This window comes from Medicago sativa, chromosome 8 (genome assembly GCF_051527215.1).
Source record: "Medicago sativa cultivar Bolivia chromosome 8, Bolivia_mono, whole genome shotgun sequence".
NCBI classification, from domain to species: Eukaryota; Viridiplantae; Streptophyta; class Magnoliopsida; order Fabales; family Fabaceae; genus Medicago; species Medicago sativa.
Window position 1 is genome coordinate 89,942,799 of NC_140756.1, and position 24,154 is coordinate 89,966,952.

At 36.0% G+C, this 24,154-nt stretch overlaps 3 protein-coding genes and 1 long non-coding RNA gene across 4 annotated transcripts; 3 read left to right on the plus strand and 1 right to left on the minus strand.

The window, feature by feature from the left end:
- Window positions 1-10,925: 10,925 nt before the first annotated feature.
- On the plus strand, window positions 10,926-11,453 carry LOC146903087 (uncharacterized). The gene is made up of 2 exons (XM_085737196.1): window positions 10,926-11,013; window positions 11,065-11,453. Exons 1-2 carry the CDS (start codon window positions 10,926-10,928, stop codon window positions 11,451-11,453), a joined length of 477 nt encoding a protein of 158 aa, XP_085593322.1.
- Window positions 11,454-11,488: 35 nt separating this feature from the next.
- Window positions 11,489-13,166, plus strand: LOC146903088 (PKS-NRPS hybrid synthetase cheA-like). Its single transcript, XM_085737197.1, has 3 exons — window positions 11,489-12,202; window positions 12,265-13,109; window positions 13,154-13,166. The coding sequence occupies exons 1-3, from the start codon at window positions 11,489-11,491 to the stop codon at window positions 13,164-13,166; spliced, it is 1,572 nt and encodes a 523-aa protein (XP_085593323.1).
- Window positions 13,167-13,205: 39 nt separating this feature from the next.
- LOC146903089 (uncharacterized) lies at window positions 13,206-14,749 on the minus strand. The gene is made up of 3 exons (XR_015022295.1): window positions 14,469-14,749; window positions 14,200-14,333; window positions 13,206-13,386 (listed from the first exon to the last, which is right to left on the minus strand). It is a non-coding gene; the product is annotated as an uncharacterized LOC146903089 (long non-coding RNA).
- Window positions 14,750-21,680: 6,931 nt separating this feature from the next.
- LOC146903090 (uncharacterized) lies at window positions 21,681-22,298 on the plus strand. The gene has a single exon (XM_085737198.1). The coding sequence runs from the start codon at window positions 21,681-21,683 to the stop codon at window positions 22,296-22,298; it is 618 nt and encodes a 205-aa protein (XP_085593324.1).
- The last annotated feature ends 1,856 nt before the right edge of the window (window positions 22,299-24,154 follow it).

Consider the following 24,154-nt stretch of genomic DNA (forward strand, 5'->3'; position numbering starts at 1 on the left):
GCACCACCATACATTTCCTCTGGAATATCTTCCAATCTGATTTTCTCATTGGTTGCCTCAAAATGTTCCTTGATATAGTACAATTGCACTTCAATGGGATCCTTCTTGCAGATGGGTGGAAAGTCCTTCATAAGATCAGACATAACAAGTGATTCACTTAAATCAGTTTGAAGTTTGGTGACTTCACTGATTAGCTTCATATTCAATAGAGTATGAGCATTAATGAATTTTCCAGTTTTTGTGTCAAGTAGCTGATCTGTGAAGCCTTGAGATTGACTGAGACTGTTCAAGATACCTCCTTGATAGAATATCTCTGAGAGGAGTCTTCCATAAGGAACCCAGGGTTTATCCAGTAGCTGACTCTGCTTCAAACACTCTACCAAGTACTTGAACACGTATTTGGGCACATTCACCTTTTCCTTCTTGATGAAGTGCTGGAGAAGGACCTTCTGAGCTAGATTTGGTTTCACACAGTCACCACTTGGAAACAGGGTCTCATTCTGAATCTTCAGAAGCATCTTGGTTTCCATGCTCAATTCAGCATATTTCTTCTCCTTCTCAGAATTGTAAATCACCAAGTTGGCTTGCTTTTTCCAAATGCGTTTTTCAGCAGCATCTGAAAGATCAATTCCAGAGTAGTATCCAGAGGCTGCAGCCTTGAGAACATACTCTATGTGCCATTGTGCAATTCTTATTGGAATACCACAGATGCTGGATCTGATTTCATCTTCAACAAATGGCGCAAGACCCATTTCTTCTCTTGTTTTCCCTTCTAATTCAGGATACATTAGCACCATTTGACTTTCCTCAGATAAGGATGCCGCTTTGTTGTAAAATTTTGCTCTTACCCAGAAGTGTCTAACCAGAGCTTCATATGTTGGTCCATTCAACATTCTGAAATAATCCATGAGTCCTTGCTCTTCATAGTAGCTTCTGATAGAACACCTATGAAAATTCAGAGAATCAAAGTCCACTGGATTCTCTATCTGAACTTGCAAATCCCATTCTTCCAATTTCATGCTTCTTCCTCTGTAGTCATATTCAGGGACCATTCTTGAAGTAGATACTGAATCTTTTCGTTGCGAGCTTGATGATGCCATTTGATGATTGACGAAGATTTGAAGAAGATGAAGATTTTAGGGTTCTAAGGTTGAGAGAATGCGCTTACTTCGCAAACGGTTTGAGAGCAAATGTGTTTGTTGTGAGTGAGTAGTGTGTGAATTGACAAAGTGTTAAAAGTAAAACGATTGCAATTCAAAAGAGACAAACAAACATAACATTAATGACAAAATTGGGGGCGCGTGAAAAGTACTTTCAAAGCTTTTAAATCATCATTGCCCTTTTAGTTATACACCAACACATACAGGCCACGTAAGAAGTTCACAGAGTAACTACCAGGTTAGTGGGCCAGAAGTTACTTTAAAAAGTAACTCCCAACGTTTCCACTTATTCAACTATTCAGAAGCAACAAATCCAGCTTCTGGACTTCAGATGCTGATGTCATCATCAGAAGCGAGTTTTCCTCAGAACCTCAATGAAGAGCTTCTGATGGACTACTGCTTCTGAACTAACTTCAGAACCTAAAATCCTATTCAGGAGCAAGCAAACATTTAATCAGACACGAAGTGCATGTTCAAATTTTTCTTTATAAAATCAAATCTTTCAACAGTTAAAGGCTTAGTAAATATATCAGCCCATTGATTTTCAGTATCAATGAATTGTATATCTAAAATTCCTTTTTGAACATAATCTCTGATAAAATGGTGTTTGATTTCAATGTGCTTAGCTCTTGAATGCAAAATTGGATTTTTAGACAAACAAATAGCAGCAGTATTATCACAATAAATGGGAATACTGTTAGCAGTTATCTGATAATCTTCCAACTGATGTTTCATCCAAAGTAGTTGTGTACAACAACTTGCAGCTGAAATGTATTCTGCTTCTGCTGTAGACATAGCAATAGTTGTTTGTCTTTTGCTAGCCCAGGATATAAGATTATCACCCAGAAATTGACAATTGCCACTGGTTGATTTTCTTTCAATCCTATCACCAGCATAATCAGCATCACAGAATCCAATTAGCTTATAATCTAAGGATTTCCTATAAAGGAGTCCAAGATTAGTTGTTCCCTTCAAATACCTGAAGATTCTCTTGACAGCAGTCATATGAGATTCTCTAGGATCTGATTGGAATCTTGCACACAAGCATACACTGAATAAAATATCTGGCCTAGATGCAGTGAGGTATAACAAAGAACCAATCATACCTCTATACAGCTTCTGATCTACTTTAGCTCCTTCATCTTCTTTGCTCAGGTTGCACGTAGGATGCATTGGAGTGTTCATCACTTTACAATCTTCAAGTTTGAACTTCTTCAGAAGCTCCTTTGTGTACTTTGATTGATGAACATAGACTCCATCTTTGCATTGATTGATTTGAATGCCAAGGAAGAACTTCAGCTCTCCCATCATGCTCATTTCAAATTCATCCTGCATTAACTCAGAAAATTCCTTGCAAAGAGATGCATTAGTAGAACCAAATATTATATCATCAACATATATTTGCACAACAAGAATATCTTTCCCAAGGGTCCTTCTGAAGAGTGTAGTGTCAACCTGTCCTCTCTTAAAATCATTTTTGATTAAGAAATTACTTAGTCTATCATACCAAGCTCTGGGAGCTTGTTTCAAGCCATATAGTGATTTCTTCAGTTTAAAAACATGGTCAGGATATTTAATATCCTCAAATCCAGGAGGTTGCTTAACATACACTTCTTCTTCTATGACACCATTGAGAAATGCACTCTTGACATCCATCTGATATAATATTATGCCATGATTAACTGCATAGGAAAGAAGTAACCTGATTGCTTCCAATCTTGCAACTGGAGCAAACGTTTCAGTGTAATCAATGCCTTCTTGTTGACTATACCCTTGTGCAACAAGTCTGGCTTTGTTTCTTGTTACTTCACCTTGCTCATTCAGCTTGTTTCTGAATACCCATTTTGTTCCAATAATGTTCTTGTGCTGAGGTTTGGGTACCAGATCCCACACATCATTTCTTTGAAATTGATTCAACTCTTCTTGCATAGCTAGGATCCATCCATCATCTGAAAGTGCTTCATCAACTGTTGTAGGTTCAATCATTGAGATTAGTCCAATCATTGACTCTTCTTGTCTGAAATGTGATCTTGTTCTTCTTGGACTATCTTTGTTTCCAATGATTAGCTCCTCAGGATGTGAAGACTTGTGTTTGAATGTGTTTCTGGGAGGATCTTCTTGATGTGAGCCATCTTGTGCTTCATCAGAAGCAGTTTCATCTTGCGCTTCTGATGTGGGTTCAGCTTCTGGACTATCTTCAGACTCAGCTATCTGATCAGGTTCTGGAGTAGCTTCAGGAACCTGTATCTCTGCAAAACTTTCACCCTGCTTTGAAGTTTTATCTTCAAGCTCCTTGTCATCAAATTTAACGTGCATAGATTCTTCAACACAGAGTGTTTCTGAATTATACACTCTGTATGCCTTTGACCTTTCAGAGTAACCTAAAAAGATTCCTCTTTGGGCCTTGGCATCAAATTTCTTTAGGTAGAGCTTGTTGTTCAGAATGTAACAAGTACATCCAAATTGATGAAAGTAAGAGATATTGGGTTTTCTTCCTTTAAAGAGTTCATATGCTGTTTTCTCCAAAATAGGTCTAATATAGATCCTGTTTTGAACATAGCATGCTGTATTCACTGCTTCTGCCCAAAAATGTTTTGGTAAATTGTTTTCATGAATCATGGTTCTGGCCATTTCTTGTAAAGTTCTATTCTTTCTCTCTACAACTCCATTTTGTTGTGGTGTTCTAGGAGAAGAGAATTCATGGAAAATTCCATGTTTTTCACAAAAAGCTTCAAATGGCTCATTTTCAAATTCTCCACCATGATCACTTCTGACTTTCAAAATTTTTGATTCTTTTTCAGATTGAATTTGAGTGCAGAAGCTACTGAATACATCACACGCAACATCTTTACTCTTTATGAATTTCACCCAAGTCCATCTGCTGTAATCATCAACAATGACTAATCCATATCTACTTCCATATAAGGATGCAGTACTCACTGGTCCAAATAAATCAATATGGAGTAATTCTAAAGGTCTTGAGGTTGAGACAATGTCTTTGGTTTTAAAAGATGATTTCACAATTTTCCCTCTCTGACATGCACCACAAAGTGCATCTGAATGATAGTCAATGTCTGGTAGCCCTTTCACAAGTTGTAACTTACTAAGCTTAGAGATTAACCTCCAGTTAGCATGTCCCAACCTTCTGTGCCACATCCATTTCTTATCATTCACTGATAGTAGGCAAATCACCTTCTGATCAGCCAGTTCAGAAAAATTGATTTTATAGACATTGTCAACTCTCTTTCCCTTGAACACAATGGATTTGTCTTTCTTGTTGATTACTGTACAGTTGGGTTTTTCAAAAAGCACATCATAACCATTATCACAAAATTGACTTATGCTCAAAAGGTTATGTTCAAGACCATCTACCAACCATACATTATTAATTGAGGTAGAGGAATTACCAATAGTTCCTGTACCTATGATCCTGCCTGACTGGTTGCCTCCAAATTTCACATTTCCTCCCTCTTTCATTGTTAGGCTGAGGAACATGGACTTGTCTCCTGTCATGTGTCTTGAGCAACCACTGTCTAGGTACCATGATCTTTGCTTTGGCACTGCTCTTAGACATACCTGCATCATTGACATTTTTAGATTTAGGTACCCATTGTTCTATGGGTCCTGGAAGGTTAGTACTTAAGGCTTTACTCTTCACTTCTTGTACCTTGTGCTGTGAGTTGGGTTGCTTCTGATTAACCATCACCTTAGGTTTTGGTACTTCAGAAGCAGTAACTGTCTTCTTCTGAAACTTAGACTTCAGAACCCCAGATTTTGGTTTCACCAGACTCTGAGGAATAGGTTCTGATCTTTTCAGGATCCTAACCTTTGAAGTTTTGGAATCAGATTTGATCATAGCCTTTGACTTAGAGTTCTTTGGCTTTGAAGTAATCTTAGCCTTAGAACTAGAAGCTTCAGGTTCTGATTGAACAACAGTTTCCAACTCAGCCCCTTCTGGTACAAAGAATGTTTTCAGACCTTCCTTGATGCATTCACAACAAGACTTTAGATTGGTTTTCTCCAGTTTCACTTCTGGAAAACCAATTCCTCTGCCATTGTTCTTGTAAATGCTATAAATCATAGAAGCCACTCTGCTTCTGTCAATGCCAGATATAATAAAATCTTCAAGAGCAATTTCATGGTTACTTAAAGGTTTTTCATTACACTTTTCTTGTAGCTTCTGACATAAGAACCTGAGCTGATCTTCATATGTTTTACACATGAAGTCAAAGCCCCTAAGTCCTTGTTCAGAAGCTTTCAGATCCAATAAAGTTGATTTTTGCTGTTGTACCAAATCAGCATATTTTTCTTTTAAATCCTTCAACTCATTGGTTCTTACTTCAAAATGTGTAAGAAGTTCTTTAAGTGACTCAACAAGTTCATCTCTGGGAATTTTGGAATATACCTCATTTTCATCTTCTGAGTCTGAATCTGATCCAGCTTCTGAAGTTGCTGTTGCTACCAACCCAACAGCTACCTTTGCATCTTCATCAGCTTCCTCTTTATCAGATCCAGATTCACTACCCAAATCATCCCAGGTTGCCATTAAACTCTGCTTAATCTGCTTCTTGAATTTGCTTGGTTTGAATGTAGACCTCTTTGACTTGTCCTTTGACTTTTCTCTTTGAAGATCAGGGCATTCAGCAATGAAGTGACCTGGCTTCTTACAGTTGAAGCATCCCTTCTGATCTTCTTTCCTTGAGCTTCTGGAGTTACCCCTTCTGGAGAGAAACTTTCTGTTCTTCTTGGCCAGATATTGAAGTCTGTTTGAGAGCATGGCCATTTCTGCAGCATCTGGTTCAGAATCTGAACTTGACTGTTCTTCCTCTTCAGATTCAACCACTTTGAGAGCTTTTGATGACTTGCCTTTGGATGGAAGAGCTATTGATTTACTCTTCTTAGTAGACTCATGTTCATTAAGACTTAACTCATGAACTTTGAGAGAACTAACAAGATCTTCGACACTTAAAGTGTTTAAATCTTTAGCTTCCTCAATGGCAGTCACCTTCGGTCTCCATCTGGCAGGTAAGCTTCTGAGAATCTTGCTTACATGATCAGAAGCAACATAGCTCTTCTTTAGAATCTGTAGACCAGAAACTAAGGTTTGAAACCTTGAGTACATCTCCTCAATAGTTTCATCATCTTTCATTTTGAATAACTCATACTGATGTACAAGCAGGAGAGCCTTTGCTTCTTTGACCTTCTTGCTCCCTTCATAATTTGAACAGAGAGAAGCAAACATAGCTTTAGCAGTGGATTTGTCACTCATCTTCATGTATTCTGCTTTGGGTATGGCAGTGACAAGAGCTCCTCTGATAATATGATGCTTCTTGTAAAGTTTCCTCAGTTCTGGAGTATGTTTCTTTCTATCCACAGCAGCTCCTTCTTCATCAAGGACTAAACCACCAACGCCGTCTTCCAGAATATCCCACAATTCTTCATCTAGGCTCATGATGTAACTGTAAAAATTGGTCTTCCACCAAGAGAACTCTTCAGCATCTCCATTGAACTTTGGAACTTTTCCAACACTGGTTTTCTTACTATCACTATAATCATGTGAGACATTTTTATAGCTAGTATCACCATCAGGAGGAGGAGTAGTCATGTTTTTCTCAGATCTTTGACTGTTGCACGGTTAAGTGATACACAACAGACCAAGGCTCTAGATACCAATTGAAGGTGAGAAAAACACAAGAAGGGGGGTTGAATTGTGTTTTGAAAAATTCTTCGTTTCTCTAACTAACTGAATACACTGATCAGAAGCTAAGTGAGACAGCTTCTGAAGTGATGATCAGAATCTAAATGCAGCGGAATAAAACAGAGAGAGAGAAGAAGAACGACACAAAGCAATTATACTGGTTCCTTCCACAATCCGGAAGTAGTCCAGTCCCCCTTGCACTTCCAAGGAGATTTCACTATGAGTAATATCTGATTACAAATGCTCAAGCACACAAGCAAGAGACTTCCAATGCTCAAGCACACAAGCAAGAGACTTCCTTTGCTCAAGAACACAATCAAGAGACTTCCTGCTCAAGCACAACTGCAAGAGACTTCCTAACTAAACAAAATTACACAGAAAATTGTTTAAGGTTGAACACTTGATATACAATCAGAGGTGCTCACAATACAAATCAGATACAGACTCAATGGACTTAAGAATTTCTAAGATATGACTTTGAGACACAGAAATTCTAAGTGAATGCAGAACAATTTCAGCAGAGGTTTGGTACTTGTGAAAATCTTGTGAGTCTTTCGTTCAGCGTTCTTGCATTACCAATTCTCTAGGTCTTCACTCCTTTATATAGAGGTGTGAAAGAGACGTTGTGAAATTGCCAGCACACCAAAGAGTCGTTGTTGAAGCTTGATCTTTCACCAATGATCTTTTGCCTGATTTGGTTGTTGTCCTATGAAGAACAAATTTGAAATCCATTCCTTATCCAAAGGAACATCTATGCAGGCGAGACCGTATTCTGGAGCTGTTTTCTTGTCTTGAAGTGCAGACACAAAACAGAGTAGTGGAGAACGTGGTTGTACAATTCGTACAAAGTACAATGTCAACGCTTTCGTCCAAATTGCAAACACACACCTTCAAACACCTTTGAAATGACCGTTGCAAGCTCCACTAATCCTTTGTTTGTGTTTTCGAATCCAATAGACAGCTTTTGCATTGATGATTCTTCAATTCTTGATTCTTTGCAAATCCAGTTGATATTCAGCTTCTGGTGAAATGGCTTCTGATGAGGCAGCTTCTGATGATGCAGCTTCTGATGATGCAGCTTCTGATGATGTGACTTCTGGACCTCTTGTCTTCAGGAGCACTATTCTTCAGGAGCGCTATTTCTTCAGGAGCAGCTTGACTTCAGGAGCGCTTTTTCTTCAGGAGCAAGTTGCCTTCAGGAGCGTCCAAGCTTCAAATTTTTGTTGTTTCCATAGCTCTTTATTTGCTCATTCAGAACCAATGATGATGTAACTTTATAATTATGGTCCTGTACACTTGAACAAATATTAGCTAATCCAATTTACAATTTTTAATACCTTGTTATCATCAAAACTCTTTAAGGTTTATTGTTAAACACATTTTGTTCCAACAGTTTCAAGTTTAGAGAGAGAAACGAATGGGAGAAATGAATGAACCGGTCCCATTGCCTTTATATAAACATTGTTGGACCGTTTTGTTCAGTTAGACCACACCGGTTCATTCGTTTCCCACCTGAACCATGTGTTTCCATCGTTAGATCTAGGGTTTCACCTCCTGGATCAATCTAACGGCCTGTATTGCTTCCTGTGTGATCTGGATCTTCTTTCTTGGGTTTGGGCCTTAGGTTTCTTTGTTTTTCTACGTTTTTTTAGTGTTTCTTGCTACATACACCTCTGAGCCTTGCTATTTGAACCTCTGTTGTGTCAAAAATTTCTAAAACAATTCCTAAAATTTTTCTTAATGCTTTCTTGATGTTTTCTTGTTCATTTTTGGTGATTCTTACCTGTTAATATTGGTTAGGAAAATATAGGAAGAAACATTGATTTCTTGATTAGTGTAATACCTTTAATCTTGTTAAAAATTTGTTAAAAACTTCTATAATCTTGTGAAGCAACTTTTGTGATTAGTATGGATACCAAAAACTTGTTTCTATGACATTTGGTATGTTGAAAAGTGATTAAAAAATATGTGAATTTGCTTGTGACCTTTGTGGTGCCTTTTGTCTATATTTGTGAAGTTTTCTTGTATACTTTGGTTCCAATATTTTGTCCCTTGGTGATCAATACTTGATAGACAAATTTGGTGATATGCTTGTCTTTAGTTTAGGGTATTTGGTGATTGTTTGTGCTGAATGTTGGGTGCTTGTTTGTTTCATAAGTCATGTAAATCTTGCTTGTGAAAATAAAGTGCTAAGTGTGCCTAAAAGATACCTCATAATTCTTGACTTGAATGTGTCCTCATAATTCTCACTTTATTGATTACAATAAAGCCTTTGAAACCTTGTCATGATGTGAGGATTATAGGTCATATACTTGTCTTGATATTATGGTAAATTTTAGGTGAATTTAGCTACTTTTAGGTTAAAAATTTCATTAACTTTTGCCAAGTTTTTTTAGTAGTATTTCTTTTGCTTATAATTTTCAATTCCTATTATTCCTTATGTCACTAACCATTTTGTTTCATGTTCCATACATCATAAGCATTTCATACTTCATCTCCTCCTTCACTTTATTTCTTGCACTTTAAAATTTTGCCAAGATTTAGCATGTAAAGGCCTAGGTGTTCTTGTACTCTACATTCATGCCATTTTAAATTCTTGCAAGACCATAGAATGTATCTAGGCCAATGATGTAAAGGACAATGGACTCTAATGATGTACACCGACACAAGCACCGACACATGCACACACATCACATAGATATTTTTAGATGTATGGCTAGGATATGCATGTTTAGATATATGTTTAGGATTGAATGTTTAGATGAATGCCTAGGTTTTACACTTAGAAAAATCAATTTTCCAAAAAACTTGAACAACATCACTTAAAAACCTTTTCCAAAAAATATAGGAGTCAAAACTCCTTTGCATTTTCTCTTTATTTTTCTTAATCAAATTTCAATGAAAATTAATCATACTTGACTTTTTTTTTCAAAATAACTAATCGAACCTCACTTTTTCTTAAAATCTCATGCCTTTAAGGCCTCTCAATCTCTATTCTTCAAAATTCCAATTTTCAAACTTAAAATCAACCAACAAAAACAAAAAACATTTTTTGGAAGAGAACTACGGTGGCTTTGATCCCTTAAACGGGTACGTAGGCAAGGAATCAAAATTCCTTCAATTCAAATAAAATAAAAATTCAAACACTTTCTTCTCCCTCCAATTCTTCACTTAGTAAACCTTAGGTGCAAATATCACTTTTTCAAATAGCATTTAAAAATAAAGCGCGCGCGTAGAAAGTAAAGACGGTTCCTATAGGATACTATAGTCGTTATGGGTGCCTAACACCTTCCCGTAGCGAAAACAACTCCCGAACCTCGATTCTCAAGGGTTTTGCTTATTTTTTCCCTTCCCAAGAAAAAATGAGATATCATCGGTTAAAAAGGTTCAAACGTAATCAATGTTTGACACCCGAAAACCAAGATAAAACACCCTCCACCTCCAAAAACTCAAAAAGTGCGAATTTTTGGGTCAAAATCTTCATTCCAAATCATTGCAAATCGTCAGGAAACAAGTTTCTACGCTCATCAAGCATCAAAGAACAGGTAATGTACCGTCAAAACTCATCCTTTTTTCCTGGTTTTTCTGCAACTTACGTCATTTTTTTCCAGTAGGTGATAGGGTTGAGCGTGAGTTTAGTTGTAAGTGTTGCGTGAGTTAACTTGCGCAGGAAGATAACAATAACGTGAGTTAACTCACGCTACTGTGTTGCCCATATTTTGAATTTTTCCACCACTTTTTTACTTGCTTTTCTTGCCGAACAAGTTATTTATTTTTTCTTTGTTATTTTTTTATTGACCAGGCATTGAGTGACATGGTTGAAAATGTGGCGGAGGATGCGTTGAACCGAAACCGGGAAAAAACAAAGCTTCCGGCGTAAGCGTAGGTTCCGGCGAAGGCAAACCAACCAATGATGTGAAGTTTAATGTGAAAATTCAACCGGGTCATTTTTTACAACAATTGAAAGATGGAGAGATCGTGAAGAATTACTTGGTTGGGTTCGTCGACAAGCGGCAAGGGCCAGATTTACTATTTCTATAGATAAATCTAGTACAATATCGCCATACATGACGATGCAATGTGAGAGGAGTGGTGAATACAAGCCACCTAAGACGAGGAAGAAACCGAAGCTTGAAGGCACGGGCACAAGGAAATGTAATTGTCCGTTTAGTTTGAAATGCTTTTTTGATTAAAAAAAAACTCAAGATTGGTGGATTGCAATGCTTTGTGGAATTCACAACCATGACTTGGCGCCAAAGTTATCCGGACACCTTCTTGCGGGTCGACTAAAAGCGGACGAGAAGCAAAGAGTTATCGACATGACAAAGAGCTTCGCAAAGCCTAGGAATATTCTCACGGATTTGATGGAAAAAAACAAAGAAAGTTTGACACTCATCAAGCAAGTGTATAATGCGCGAACTAGATGGCGCAAGGGGCAAAGAGAGGACAAGACGGAGTTGCAATACTTGATTACAAAGTTGGAGAAGCATCAATATGTCTATTTCACAAGAGCAAATAGCGAGGAAACCACTCTTGAAGATTTATTCTTTGTCCGGATTCAATTGATATGCTTAACACTTTTTCCACCGTTTTAGTCATGGACTCCACCTACAAAACCAATACCTACTGAATGCCGTTATTTGAGATTGTTGGTGTCACCTCTACCAAAATGACCTATTCGGTTGCCTTTGCATTTCTTTCCTTTGAAAAAGAAAATAACTTCATTTGGACACTTGAGATGTTGGTTGGTCTTTTGACATCAAAACGCAACATGCCTAAGGTGATTGTCACCGATAGGGACCCCGCTTTGATGAAAGTCGTTGCCGAAGTTCTCCCTAAAACGGACAATGTACTTTGCTATTTTCATAATGAGAAGAATGTCAAATCTAGGTGCATCAAGGATTGTAGAGTCAAAGCCAAGCCTTCGAAAGGAAAAGTTGTTGACAAAGATGCGAAGGAAGCGGATCATGACAAGCAATGTGAGCTTGTTAAGAAAATAGTGAGGGCTTGGAGAGATGTGGTTAACTCTCCTACGGAGGATTCATTTGCAATTGCATGGTTGACATTCAAAGATGAGGTATGCAGACCGTTTCTATTGTTTGTTAAATATGTTGAGGAAACCGTTTTGCCCCTTAAGAAGCATTTTGTGAGGGAATGGACGAATAAATACTTGCATCTAGGGTGTAGAAGCACCAACATTGTTGAATCGGCTCATGCACAATTGAAAAGATACTTGACGAGTAGTGTGGGAGATTTGACATCATGTTGGGATGAAATTGACAAAATGTTGAAAAACCAATTTGGTGAGATACAAGGGAGTTTTGGGAAGAGCATAACTGTCACGGTACACAAATACAAAAAAAAAAAAACAAGTTATTCTCTAAGTTGGAGGGGTATGTCTCTAAGGCCGCTTTGGGTTTCATCGATGACGAATTTGAACGCTCTAGGAGATTCGGCTTTGCTAAAGAAGATTGTGGTTGCGTGCAAATGGCAACGTTCGGGTTACCTTGTGCTTGTATTTTTGCCGAGAAGAGAAAGAAAAAATTGCCTATTCTTTTGGATGAAATTCACCCTCATTGGCGAAGGTTAAAGGTAATTGGACAAGAGGTTGACACACATTTTTCCATTACGGAGGAATGGGACGCCATTAAAGAACGCATCAAAAGGTCCCATTACAAGATGAAACTCTTCATCAAATACAGGTTGCGTGAATTAGGATTTCTGGAGGAAACAATGTTGAAGCCACCTCCGAGAAAAGTGGCCACTAAGGGGGCACCTAAAAGGGTGAAGTCTACATCGAAAACGAGGTCCACGGGTTCAATCCCCTCTAAGTGGGAGACTACTGATGCTCAAAATCCCGATAGTCAATGCTCACATGGCAAGAGTAATGTTCTAAAGAGTAAAGGTTCACGTCTTGGCACTTGGTCCCGCTCAAAAGCTTCGACTCCTACTTCAAAACCAAAACCTTATTTGCAAATATCATACATTTCACAAATTCCAAATCTCATGAGAGCTTACGTTGAAGACATTGTGAATGTTAGAGGGGATGGTAATTGTGGTTTCCGGGTCGTAGCTAGGCACATGGGATTGAATGAGGAAGATCATGTGTTGGTTCATCATGCACTTATTAATGAGTTGAAAACTCACAAGAGTGACTACTTGCCGATATATGCTACCGAGAGTCGTTACAAACTTATCTTGGATGGTTTACACTCTCCAACAAGTGAAAGTGGTATTGCGCCTCCAGAGAAGTGGTTGACCACTTCGGATGTAACGCCCCGAATTTTGATCCAAGACATTACGTCTAAATCATTTTCTTTTTCTGAAAAACATTACTATTTATTTATTTCATCAATAATATATATATTCTAGCAAAACCTATACAAAATTCTTAACATACTTTAATTAAAATTCTTATACTAAATATCCTTCAAAATTTACATCTAAAATTACAATTCAATTTAAAACCCAATTTGTCCCCGCGTACGCTTTCATCACACATCAAACTTCATATATCATCTTTGGTACCTACAACATTATATTAATGTAAGGGTCAATTTCCTTATCCAAATTGGTTCATACTCAAAGCACCAGAAACAATGTCATAAAATAGATAATATCAAAACTTATCAATCAAAAAGAATTAAGAAAATACATTCAAGTCATATGCTTCAAAGTAAGGTTCACACACATCTTATTTGCAATAAAATAGTTTTAAGTCAATAATCAATCACATGTATACAGCAGACTCAATGCAATGATGCGTAAGATGCATGCTCTTATAACTATATGATCCGGATATAACCCACCACACAGGCACCACACAGAAATAACCCGCCACACAGGCACCACACAGAAATATCCCGCCACACAGGCACCACACAGATGCATATGCCATGCATGATCATGAAAATGCAGACTCTAACCCGCCACTAAGGCACCACACAGAATATAATTATAACCCGCCACTAAGGCACCACACAGATATATAATATTAACCCGCCACTAAGGTAAATATTAACGCATCATCAAACACACAGCCAAAAGTCAATCATTTCACAATCTCAAATTTTCATCTTTCTCTTTTCTTTAATTCATCAAACATCTAACATGTCTTTCTCAGTATCACACAACGTATAAAACATAATAAAATAATTATACAGTTCAACATCACACAATTATCATATAAAACATTATTAAAATAATCACATTTAGAAAAGATTAATTTTTACCGTAAAAATACATTTTAATTATTTTTCTTTTTAAAAGACAAGAATTGCTGCCACTATTTAATAACACAGCCCTAACACTTAGTATGGACGTATGGGAAAAAGCCCTTACCTAAGGTGCTTTACTTTCTTAACATGACTTCAAGTCCCAAATTTTCAGCGGCAATGCGACGACGAATTCTATCACTTAGACTTTAATTGGACGATCAAACAATTCAAAAGGAAGCACCAAGCATCATGAACCTACTGTAAGGAAATCAACAGGATCCGACAATGAACGAAGGTACAGTTACAATTCTACGACGATATGTTTAGGGAAAGCAAAAATGGAATAGAATCAAAGTTTCATAAATTGAGAAAAGGAATAAAATAACTACTTACACGAAAGTAACAAGAGGATGAACAAAATTGATTGGTCTACTTGGAAAAATTTGGTATGCTGAGTGCGAACCAAGAATTGATGAAACAAACTGTCTAAAGGTTTAGAGAAATAAACAAAATAATAGTGTGGGAGGGAAAGATCGGCGAAAGTATTGAGAGAATGGAGATTATGAATGAGTGATTCTTTCTTTAGGCAACAAGGAAGTTAAGAGGGTTTAAGTTGAAAGTAATGGGCATGGAACGTGTGAGCATTTCACTAAATTATGATAAGAGCACACAATGAAACTTAATGACCTAAAACTCTGGATGATAATGCTCAAGTAGTAGCATCACGTGTGGCACAATTAGAAGAATTGGTTTGGTCAAAATTGACTTGGTCACTCTCCCTTTCTAAAAGTAAGACAATCAATTTCTAAAATTTCTTTTAATCAAATACTTATAATGACAAATAACTCATCATATAAAACTATCAAATAATTAATATAAAATAATCTTTACAAATTTTGGGATGTTACACCGGATATGGGTCACATTATTGCTAGTTGCTACAATAGAGCGGTTGTTCTATTGACTTTGTCCAAAATGGGTGGTTCATGTAAGACATATTTTTCAATCCGGAGTGCTCCACCACTTAAGCCACATTCCAACATAACGCCTTTGCTTGATTCCTGACCGCTTTCTTCATGTGAAGTTGAAAAAAATTGTCTAATACCACCTCCTTCTACGGAGTGGATGACTCACAAGATTGGTGAGGCAGAGTAATGACTTTTTGAGTTTTTGGATAGACAAACCGCCTTCGATGAGCTCATGTCTAAGGAGCCGAAGCCGCCAAAGAAACCAACAGATGAGCACAATCATATTACTTTGGACACTCCGAAAAAGCCAAAGCAAGAGTTCGAAGTCATGGATGAAGACGAAGATTATGCACTATCACTAGTCTAGTTAGATAGGTTATGACATTTTTGCGTCGGTCGGTGTTCGTCCTATTTTTTGGTGGTATTACACCCCGACATATTTTTTGGTGGCCGATTGTGTAATTTGGATATTTATGGCCAATATGTAACTAATATTATATATTATATAAACATATGAAATGAATTTTTTTTTGGTGGCCGGTTATGTCACACCAATTATTGCTCGCATTACGTAATTTAACGATGAATTTCGGTCATTTTGACAGTTTATGTGAGATTATGTCATTTTAGAAATTTATGAACAAATTTGTGTAATTTAGATCGTTTACGTGTCATTAAGTGTGTTTAAGTGATTACGGGTCATTACCAGCAAATTTGTGAAATTTGGACCGTTTTGATCGTTGTGTGTGATTACGTGATTGTGAGAAAAACGATGTTTTTAAGTAATTTTGATCGATTATGTCGAATTATCTGATAATCTTGTTAAACTGGCGTAATTCGATTAAGTTATGAATGTGGCGTGATTACGGGTCATTCTAGACTTTTTCTAAGTTTGTCCAGTAACTGGTTGCAACTAATGCAGATTTTGTTGTCTGTTATGAACGTGAGTTAACTCACGCTAGTACAAAGGACAACGTGAGTTAACTCACGCTGCAACATGCTGCAACTAACACTAGCGCATGTTAAGTCACGCAACGTGAGTTAACATACGTTTCCATTTGTACCAGCGTGAGTTAAAATGTGTAGGGGTATATCCGTAATTTACTTTGGGAATGAGCAATCCATTTGGGTAAAGAGCAGGATTCAAGAAGATAAAGACAACGTATCTAACATGCGCACGGCCTATTTTTTGAGTTGAGTTGTGATAAAACACAGATCTAGTGGGTAGGACTGAAAGTTCAAAATATTTTTTGTCTAGTTGTATTTACTCCGTTTATCTAGTCTTATTTACTCTTCATCTCCAAGAGATAGACACAAATGAAATATTAGTAAAATCTATTTTAAAAAGAAAATTTCATTAATGAATTTCACAGACAAATGAACAGTAGATAAACTGACTGCACCCACATTTTTTCATCTTTTGAGGGAACAGTTCAATACAATGCTAAAATGTTTTATACATTTTTTTTTATAATTTTAATAAAAAATCATGCTTTGATAATGTAATTTTTTTCCACCACGTCAAACCATATATTACATTATTGAAGCATGAATTTTGAGGTACATATTAAATTCGTTATTTCAATATGCAAAACAAATAATGAACAATACAAGTGATAAATGGATATAAATATAGAGATCGTATGCTCTATAAAGTTATAGACATGAATGAATATTTAAATCCAAATCAAAACAAGATTAATTATTCCATACAAAAACAAATTCAATGTTAGCTAACGAATGGAAAATATTAAGAGTTGTTAGTGTAATTTTGGAGTATAAATCAATTTTTTTAACCAATATAGCATAAGACGGATTCGGTGGACCACTAGTCTTGGGTTCTTGATCCTAGTGGAAAGTTTTCAGTTAAGTCAGCCTATGCATCTCTATAGAGAGTTGCGATGGTTCCCTATAGTCTAGAGGTTGAGGTGATTTCAACCTCAACTAATGTGTGGAGGTCGTGGGCGCCTTTGAAGGCGGTTGTTTTTTTGGCAACTCCTAGATCCAGTGCCTTTGCAATAGAACCATTTTAGGTGTTGGGTTGTGCTGCCTCCGGGTAATGTGTGGTGATCGGTTTAGTTGGGTTGGGGGGGGGGGGGGGGGGGGGGGGGGGGTCTAATGGAGTCGACGGGACACTTCTTTGCCCATTTCTTTTTTCAAAACCCAACTTCTTTTCTACAAATCCAAAGACCGAAACGTTTACTGAATAGTTACCTTTACAGTAACATGTTCCTGAAATGAAACGTTTCTTTTTCTTTCTTCTGAGTTCTCAAACCATGAACAGGGGAGCACATACCAGTTAGAATTGCGATTCCGACGATGAAAATCCATATTTCAACACCGGTGATTGCGACGCCGATTAGGGTTGCGGTGGCGGTGTTTATTGACCTTTTGAAGAAATTAACTAGTTTATTTTTTAGATAGTTTTGTTAAAACTTTAGGAACTTGTGAAACTTGCTTTTTTGGATGGTTTTATGGATTGAAGACTTATGAAATTTATGATTTTGTGCGTTAATTTTTGTATTTTGATGCTAAGTTGAGCATAACATTTTTTTTATGATAGTTTGGTATTGGACAGTCAATATATTCATAAAGACCTAAAAGACCTTCAAAAGGGCTTTTAGACCCTCCCAGAGGCCTCAGCGCCCTCCAGAAGGGCCTAAAGGCTTAAAGGCGTGTTTTCCTCAGAACACCGCCTCTATTCGCTCTCTAGAATGCGCCTAAATACCTAAAACACTCCCGTTACTTGCTGCCTAAGTAACCACAAAACTGGCCCATAGAAGGCTATAAATATCATCATTGGGAACAATCTCAAGGCATCCAATAAACATTCTAAACCCTAGATTCTATCACCGTACTTTTGCAAGTACATGTATAATTTGCCTTTGTAATTAAGTCATATTTTGCACTATTGACCTATTTACAGTATTATATTAGCTTATATATGTCTTGCATATAATAAATTTAATTTTAGGTAAACTCGTACGAGTTCTCAAGCCGAGTTTAGCTAGGCAAAACGAGTTGATATAAACTCTCGAATTGCAAAACCTTGCCCATTAGTCTTTATGAAGAAGTCTTTTGGCAACACACACCTTAGGGTGTATTTATCCAGTTTTTAGTCATAACTAGTTAAAACATTATTCATAAAAACTAGTGGCTATATTTTAGCAAATGCATGTAGAAGTTGCTAGAAGACACCACTAGTTTTTAAGGTGTTTTTTAGGAACATACACCTCAAGATGTATTTACCCACTTCAATATTCATTTTGATGTTGAATTGTGATCTTAGTCAAATATGATTTAAGCAATTTTAATTTTTAATTTTTTTCAACAATAAGTGGCCGTTTGTTTCAGGGATTCATAAATTAATCCCAGGAATAACTTACCTGGGAATAAAGTAGTGCGAAGTTTATTCCTAGGTATTTTGTAAAAAAGTGTTTGGTTAATATTCTAATTTCCCGGGATTATTTTCAAAAAAAGTTCACAGAAATAGCTAATTGGTATTTGGTTTGGAATATATATTCCTAGAAAAACATGATACAGTTAAAAAATACCCCTACATTGTTTCTAAGTCAATTTGAATTTATTTTACCATATTTTATTCTCATTATAACTTGAAGCATGTCAAAATACACCATAAAATAAAATTATTTTTTCATATAGTTGATTGATAGAATAGAATAATATTTTTTTTAGGGAAGAATAGAAAAATATTGTTGAAAAGTTGAATAGACATAAAGAAATATTAGATGGATTGAATAGTAATATACACCATGACAAAGTCTATGTAAAAAAAAATCAACACGTTCAGTATATGGAGAAACTAATTGGCAGTTAAAAAAACATGGTGGTAGGGGACATAGTGGGGTTTTCACGTATCAAAGCAAATGTCGTTCCGAGGGATAAAATATTCCAACTCCTCTTTCATGGGAATAAAAATGGGGATATCATGGGTTAATAATTTTCCTTGGTATAATTTGTTTCCAGGTATATTTTTCTTTTACCTTCTACCAAACATGGGAAAGTACATTCCCATCCTCATATTCCCAGGAATAAATTTTATAACCTGCAAACAAACACCCCCTAACAATCATTACACAAGATATTGTTGTTACTTGTTAGGAGAAAGACTTGTGTGGACCAGGACCACACAATTGGGTTTGGTCACACACATAGTTTTTTTTTTCTTTCTTTACTTTTTCTATTTTCTCTCTCTTCTCTCCCATTTCTTTGGTTGTGACCACACAATGGGATCTGGTCCCTGGTCCACTCTAGTATTTTCCACTTGTTAGTGATCCAATGTATCGATAGTTCTCCCTTCATTTCCATAAACTCCACTAACTGGTTCATGTATTCACGTCAAACATAGCATCATACTTTGTGTGTATATATGTATGTATCGTTAGTGATACTACTTTACAAGTTAGGCACGCGTCTCTTACTTATAAAGTTTAACCTGTCTCGCTATACTAACCTAATTTTTCCGCTCCATACTTTTGAATTTAATATTTATCTAAAGTCAAATTATGTTCCTAATTTTATGCTATTTGTTTGGAAATGAATTACCCCACCCTATATTACTCTACTGACATCTCTTACTTATAAAGTTTAACATATCTCGCCGTAAGCACGGGTCGATGATCTAGTTTGAAAGTGTATGTATGAATTATGATGCTTCATTTTGACATAGTTGAATAACGGTTTACTATTGGTTTTTTCTTAGTTATTTTATAATACCAAAATTCACCAAATTATAAAATACATTCACTTTAAAAACATTATACAACTTAAATCACTAAATTTCTTTTTCAGTCTCATTTTCTATCTTTTATATATACAATTAGTTCTGTCTTAGTTATTTTCTGATATAAGTAACAAAAGTTCATCATAAATTTCTTTTCAAGGATTTGGTTTTAAAGGAACTTGTCTTTCATTTCACACTCGCGCACGTATCTACTTGGAAGCAAGAAAATGTCCAAATGAAATTTGTTTTGAATAGCAATATGAACTCAAACGATAGGACAGCACTAATCTTGAAAGTGAGACCTAGCACCGTTTTTTGGTAATTGTGACAAAACAAAGCGTGTTAACAAAATGGGCTTAAATTCTAAAAAAATACTATAAAGATTAATAAAGTCTACCGTTGGTCCATTACAATGTTGGTCCACTTAATAAATTTCGAGTTAAAATTAACGGTGTGAGACTAAATTGACTGATGTAAGCATATAATTGTTGTTCCCAACTAAAAAAAACACGTGGAAATAATCTAAATAACCTCAACGGTAGCTATACATGTGTGAGCTATGAAGCTCGGATACGTAGTGCGATACGGGTACGATACGATACGGGTACGCGAATACGCGAAATTTTTAAAATTTAGGATACGATACGGCTAAGATACGTTAACAAAATATTTATATTAAAATTTATATGCGTGTAAAATACTTAAAAAAACATTGATTACTCATACTACATAATCATAAAAGTTACAATTTACAAAAAAAAAAAAAAAAAATACATATGATCAAAATAAAAAATGTAAAGTTTTTGTATAAATCATATTATATTTTCATTCATATGTTAGAATATCAACAAATGTATCAATAAAAGAACTCAAAACAAAGTTTGTTTAATGTTGATTGATTAAATCTCCCCTCTCTCGTTACTTTCATCCACCAAAATCATAATATTTAATTTGTTAATTGAAAAGTAATTATAGTGATTCGTATCTTAAATTTTCACAACACAATCTCATTTTTATACACTTCATTTTTTTTGGATACGTCTGTGTGAAGTATCTTATAAGTATCCGTGTGTATCCGTCGAGTATCTTTTAAGTATCCGATAAAATATATATTTTAAATTAAAATAATTAATTCCGATACTTCTGGGATACGGTATCCGGAGTATCCGCGGAGTATCGGTATCCGATACGTATCCGACACGGGTACGACACCATTTTGGAGTATCCGGGCTTCATAGTGTGTGAGTGACGATCGATCCTCCCTCCAAATGTGGTTCAATGCCCAGATCTCGACCATTGTCATTACCCACGTTGCAATTGTTGTATTTCCCAGATCTTGACCATCGTCATTACCCACGTTGCAATTATATGTTGCTTGTTCATTAACCAGTGTGTCTCGTGCTCCCCTATGTCAACCTTACCACTACAAATCCCTCGTTGCTTGATCGACCCTCAACATTGCCTCTTAATCTAAATTCAATGACTGAAACTTCAATTGAAGAAAGAACCTCCAAGCGCCCTCCTAGTAAGCCACCATAGAAACTTTGTGTGTTGGTCACTCCACCACTTTATAGTTTGAGATCTAATAATTGTATTAGTGTGTTGGTCACTCGAGTTCGCTCTTTTGTTTGGCGCACCGCTCATCAATGCTTACCCACTCGAATGAATCTTCTTCATAGAGGCATCCCTTGTGATGATACATGTGTCTCTTGCGACCTATTAGCAGAATCTCATATGCACATCTTTTTTGTTTGCTCAAAAGCAACTAGTTGTTGGGAATTGATAGGGATTCATAACATTGTACATGAGCTGCTTCAAAATGCTAATGATTTCACTACTATGCTTTTTGAATTATTTAACAGGTTACAATCACAACAACAAATATTAGTTGCAATGACTCTTTGGAGTCTATGGAAGAGTCGGAACACAAAGCTTTGGGAAGCTTCTGACACGACACCGACCTCCATTGTTACTCGAGCGAAAGACACACTTAATGAGTGGAGTTTCATGCAAAGAGCAAAGTTACCATTACATGAAGCTGAAGCCTATCATAATTGGAGCAAACCCCCAGCCGGTATGGTTAAATGTAATGTGAACGCCGCTGCTTTCAACAATAACGCCATCATGGGATACGATATGTGTTTTAGAGTCTCTACAGGACTATTTTTGCTTGGAAAATCAGATTATTTTCACTCATCAGCCACAATCCTAGAAGCTGAAACCATAGGCTTATTGGAAGCTATCAAAGTAGCCATATCAAACGGAATGCACAATGTATTGTTTGAAACGGATTGCAAATCTCTATCAGATGCTATTTGTTCCACAAAGGTTCCTCTAAATGAATTTGGAGACCTTGTCTTTCAATGGAGAAGTCTCTTACTTAATAGACCCGACTTTGTAGTGTCGCGTGTTCGGAGGCAAGCTAATAGGGTTGCTCATTGCATAGCCAGAGCATCCTTATCTCATCCTAGCCCCCATATCTTCAATTATGTACCAACTACTTTGAATTAATATTGCCTTTGCTCAAAAAAAAAAGCTTCTTGTTTTGCTTTTTTTTTTGTTCTATTGTTAATTTTAAATTTGCTTCAAGGTTGCCCTCTACGTGTTTGATTATAAAGTCTAAGAGTGACTCATTTCCTCAGTACCGTATTTTGAGTAAAGAATTTATTGTAGTTATCACCAAATTCAACATTTTTTTTCAACCTTACAAAAGACTTGTCAACGTGTAGTTGAATCGGTCATTTCAAAGACCACTTATAGTCGAAATGGACAAATACCATAAAAAAAATATAGTTTTTCGAAGATAATGCAATTAAAGGTTGTGAATTTTTTATTTTTCTTGACCATTGACCATATGTGAAAAAACTTAGTTTGATTGTTAGAATTAAGAGTTTGGTTACTTTTAACTTAAGAAATTTCTATGTACTCTCTCCGTCCCTATATCTAACCACCCATTTGACTTTATTTTTGTCTCTAAATCTAAACCCCTTTTCAAATTACTAGATGCATTTATTATTTTTTTCCTAAACATACCCCTAATTAATACTACTAACTTGTTTTGAAATTTAAAAAGTCAAATTTAATACATATACAAACAAAGGACAATATGGTAATATTAACACACAAAACAGACATAATAATTACATTGTCAGCTTTTCTTAAGAAATGTGAAAAAAGCAAAGGGAGGTTACATTAAGGGACGGAGGGAGTATATTGACATTGTGTAGTTGGCTTTAAAAATATGGAAGGAAAATGACCGACTCATAGCCAATTTGAATGTACTTTCATTAATTTTATTGAAAATTTTGTGTATATTTCAAAAGTTTTACATATGTGCACAATATTTTCAAGTGAAAAATATGAAAAAATATTTTTACAGAATGTTAGTATTATTTTGGAGCATTGTTACGTAGTACGACAACATTTTCAATTGACGAAGGGCGAAAAGTTATTTAGTGTGATTTTGGAAATTGGCAAGTCCGACTTTTGCGAAATAAAAACCATGTTGGTTGGTGAATACTACCATAATTGTCGTTCCAAATATACATATATAAAAAATAAAATAAAAAATCAACCATGAAAATTTGATTGGAACTTGGAACCACTTAAATGCTGCTGGATTTTTTTTTACAGTATATATGTGCATTTGGAACGGCAAATAACTGCCGCTATGGAAAGAGTGAACAACAATTAACTATCATTAGGATTACTTAGGTCATTTCCATGTTTTTTAAAAATTAACTACAGTTAGGATTACATAGGTCATTTCCATGTTTTTTAAAAAATATAATGTGGGAAGAGCAACTTTCCCACATTATTAGAGCATTGTAAACCACCTCGTGATGGTCATTTCAAATTAGATGTGGATGGCAGCTTTTTTGAAGAAAGTTCTCATCTAGGCGCTTGTGGGGTTCTTCGTGGCGATGCATTCTTAGGGGAACTTCATGCTATTTGGGATTGCAACTTGATATGATCACAACTATACAAACTTCATGTGCGAGAGTGATTGTTTGAAATCAATAGACCTTATTCACATTATGTATGTCTCTATTACAAATGAGGCTATCAATTTAGTTCACATTCAAAGATAGTGTTAGTTTTTTTAAGTTTTATTATGCTTTGTTACATTGTATCACCAAAGGGCTCCGCTTTTGACCCCCAGGTTTACTATGCTCGTAATTTAGACGTCTTTAGGCCAATATGCATATCACTACAGCCTTTCAAGTTAAGCTATATAGGTTGTTGCATGTTATTAAATTAGGCTATAAGAAGAATTGGAGTAGATTTTGGTTAGAGATCGACTCTCAACTAGTTACTAAGATTTTACAGAGTGGGCGCATGCTTGTTAGAAGTAAAATCAATTGAAA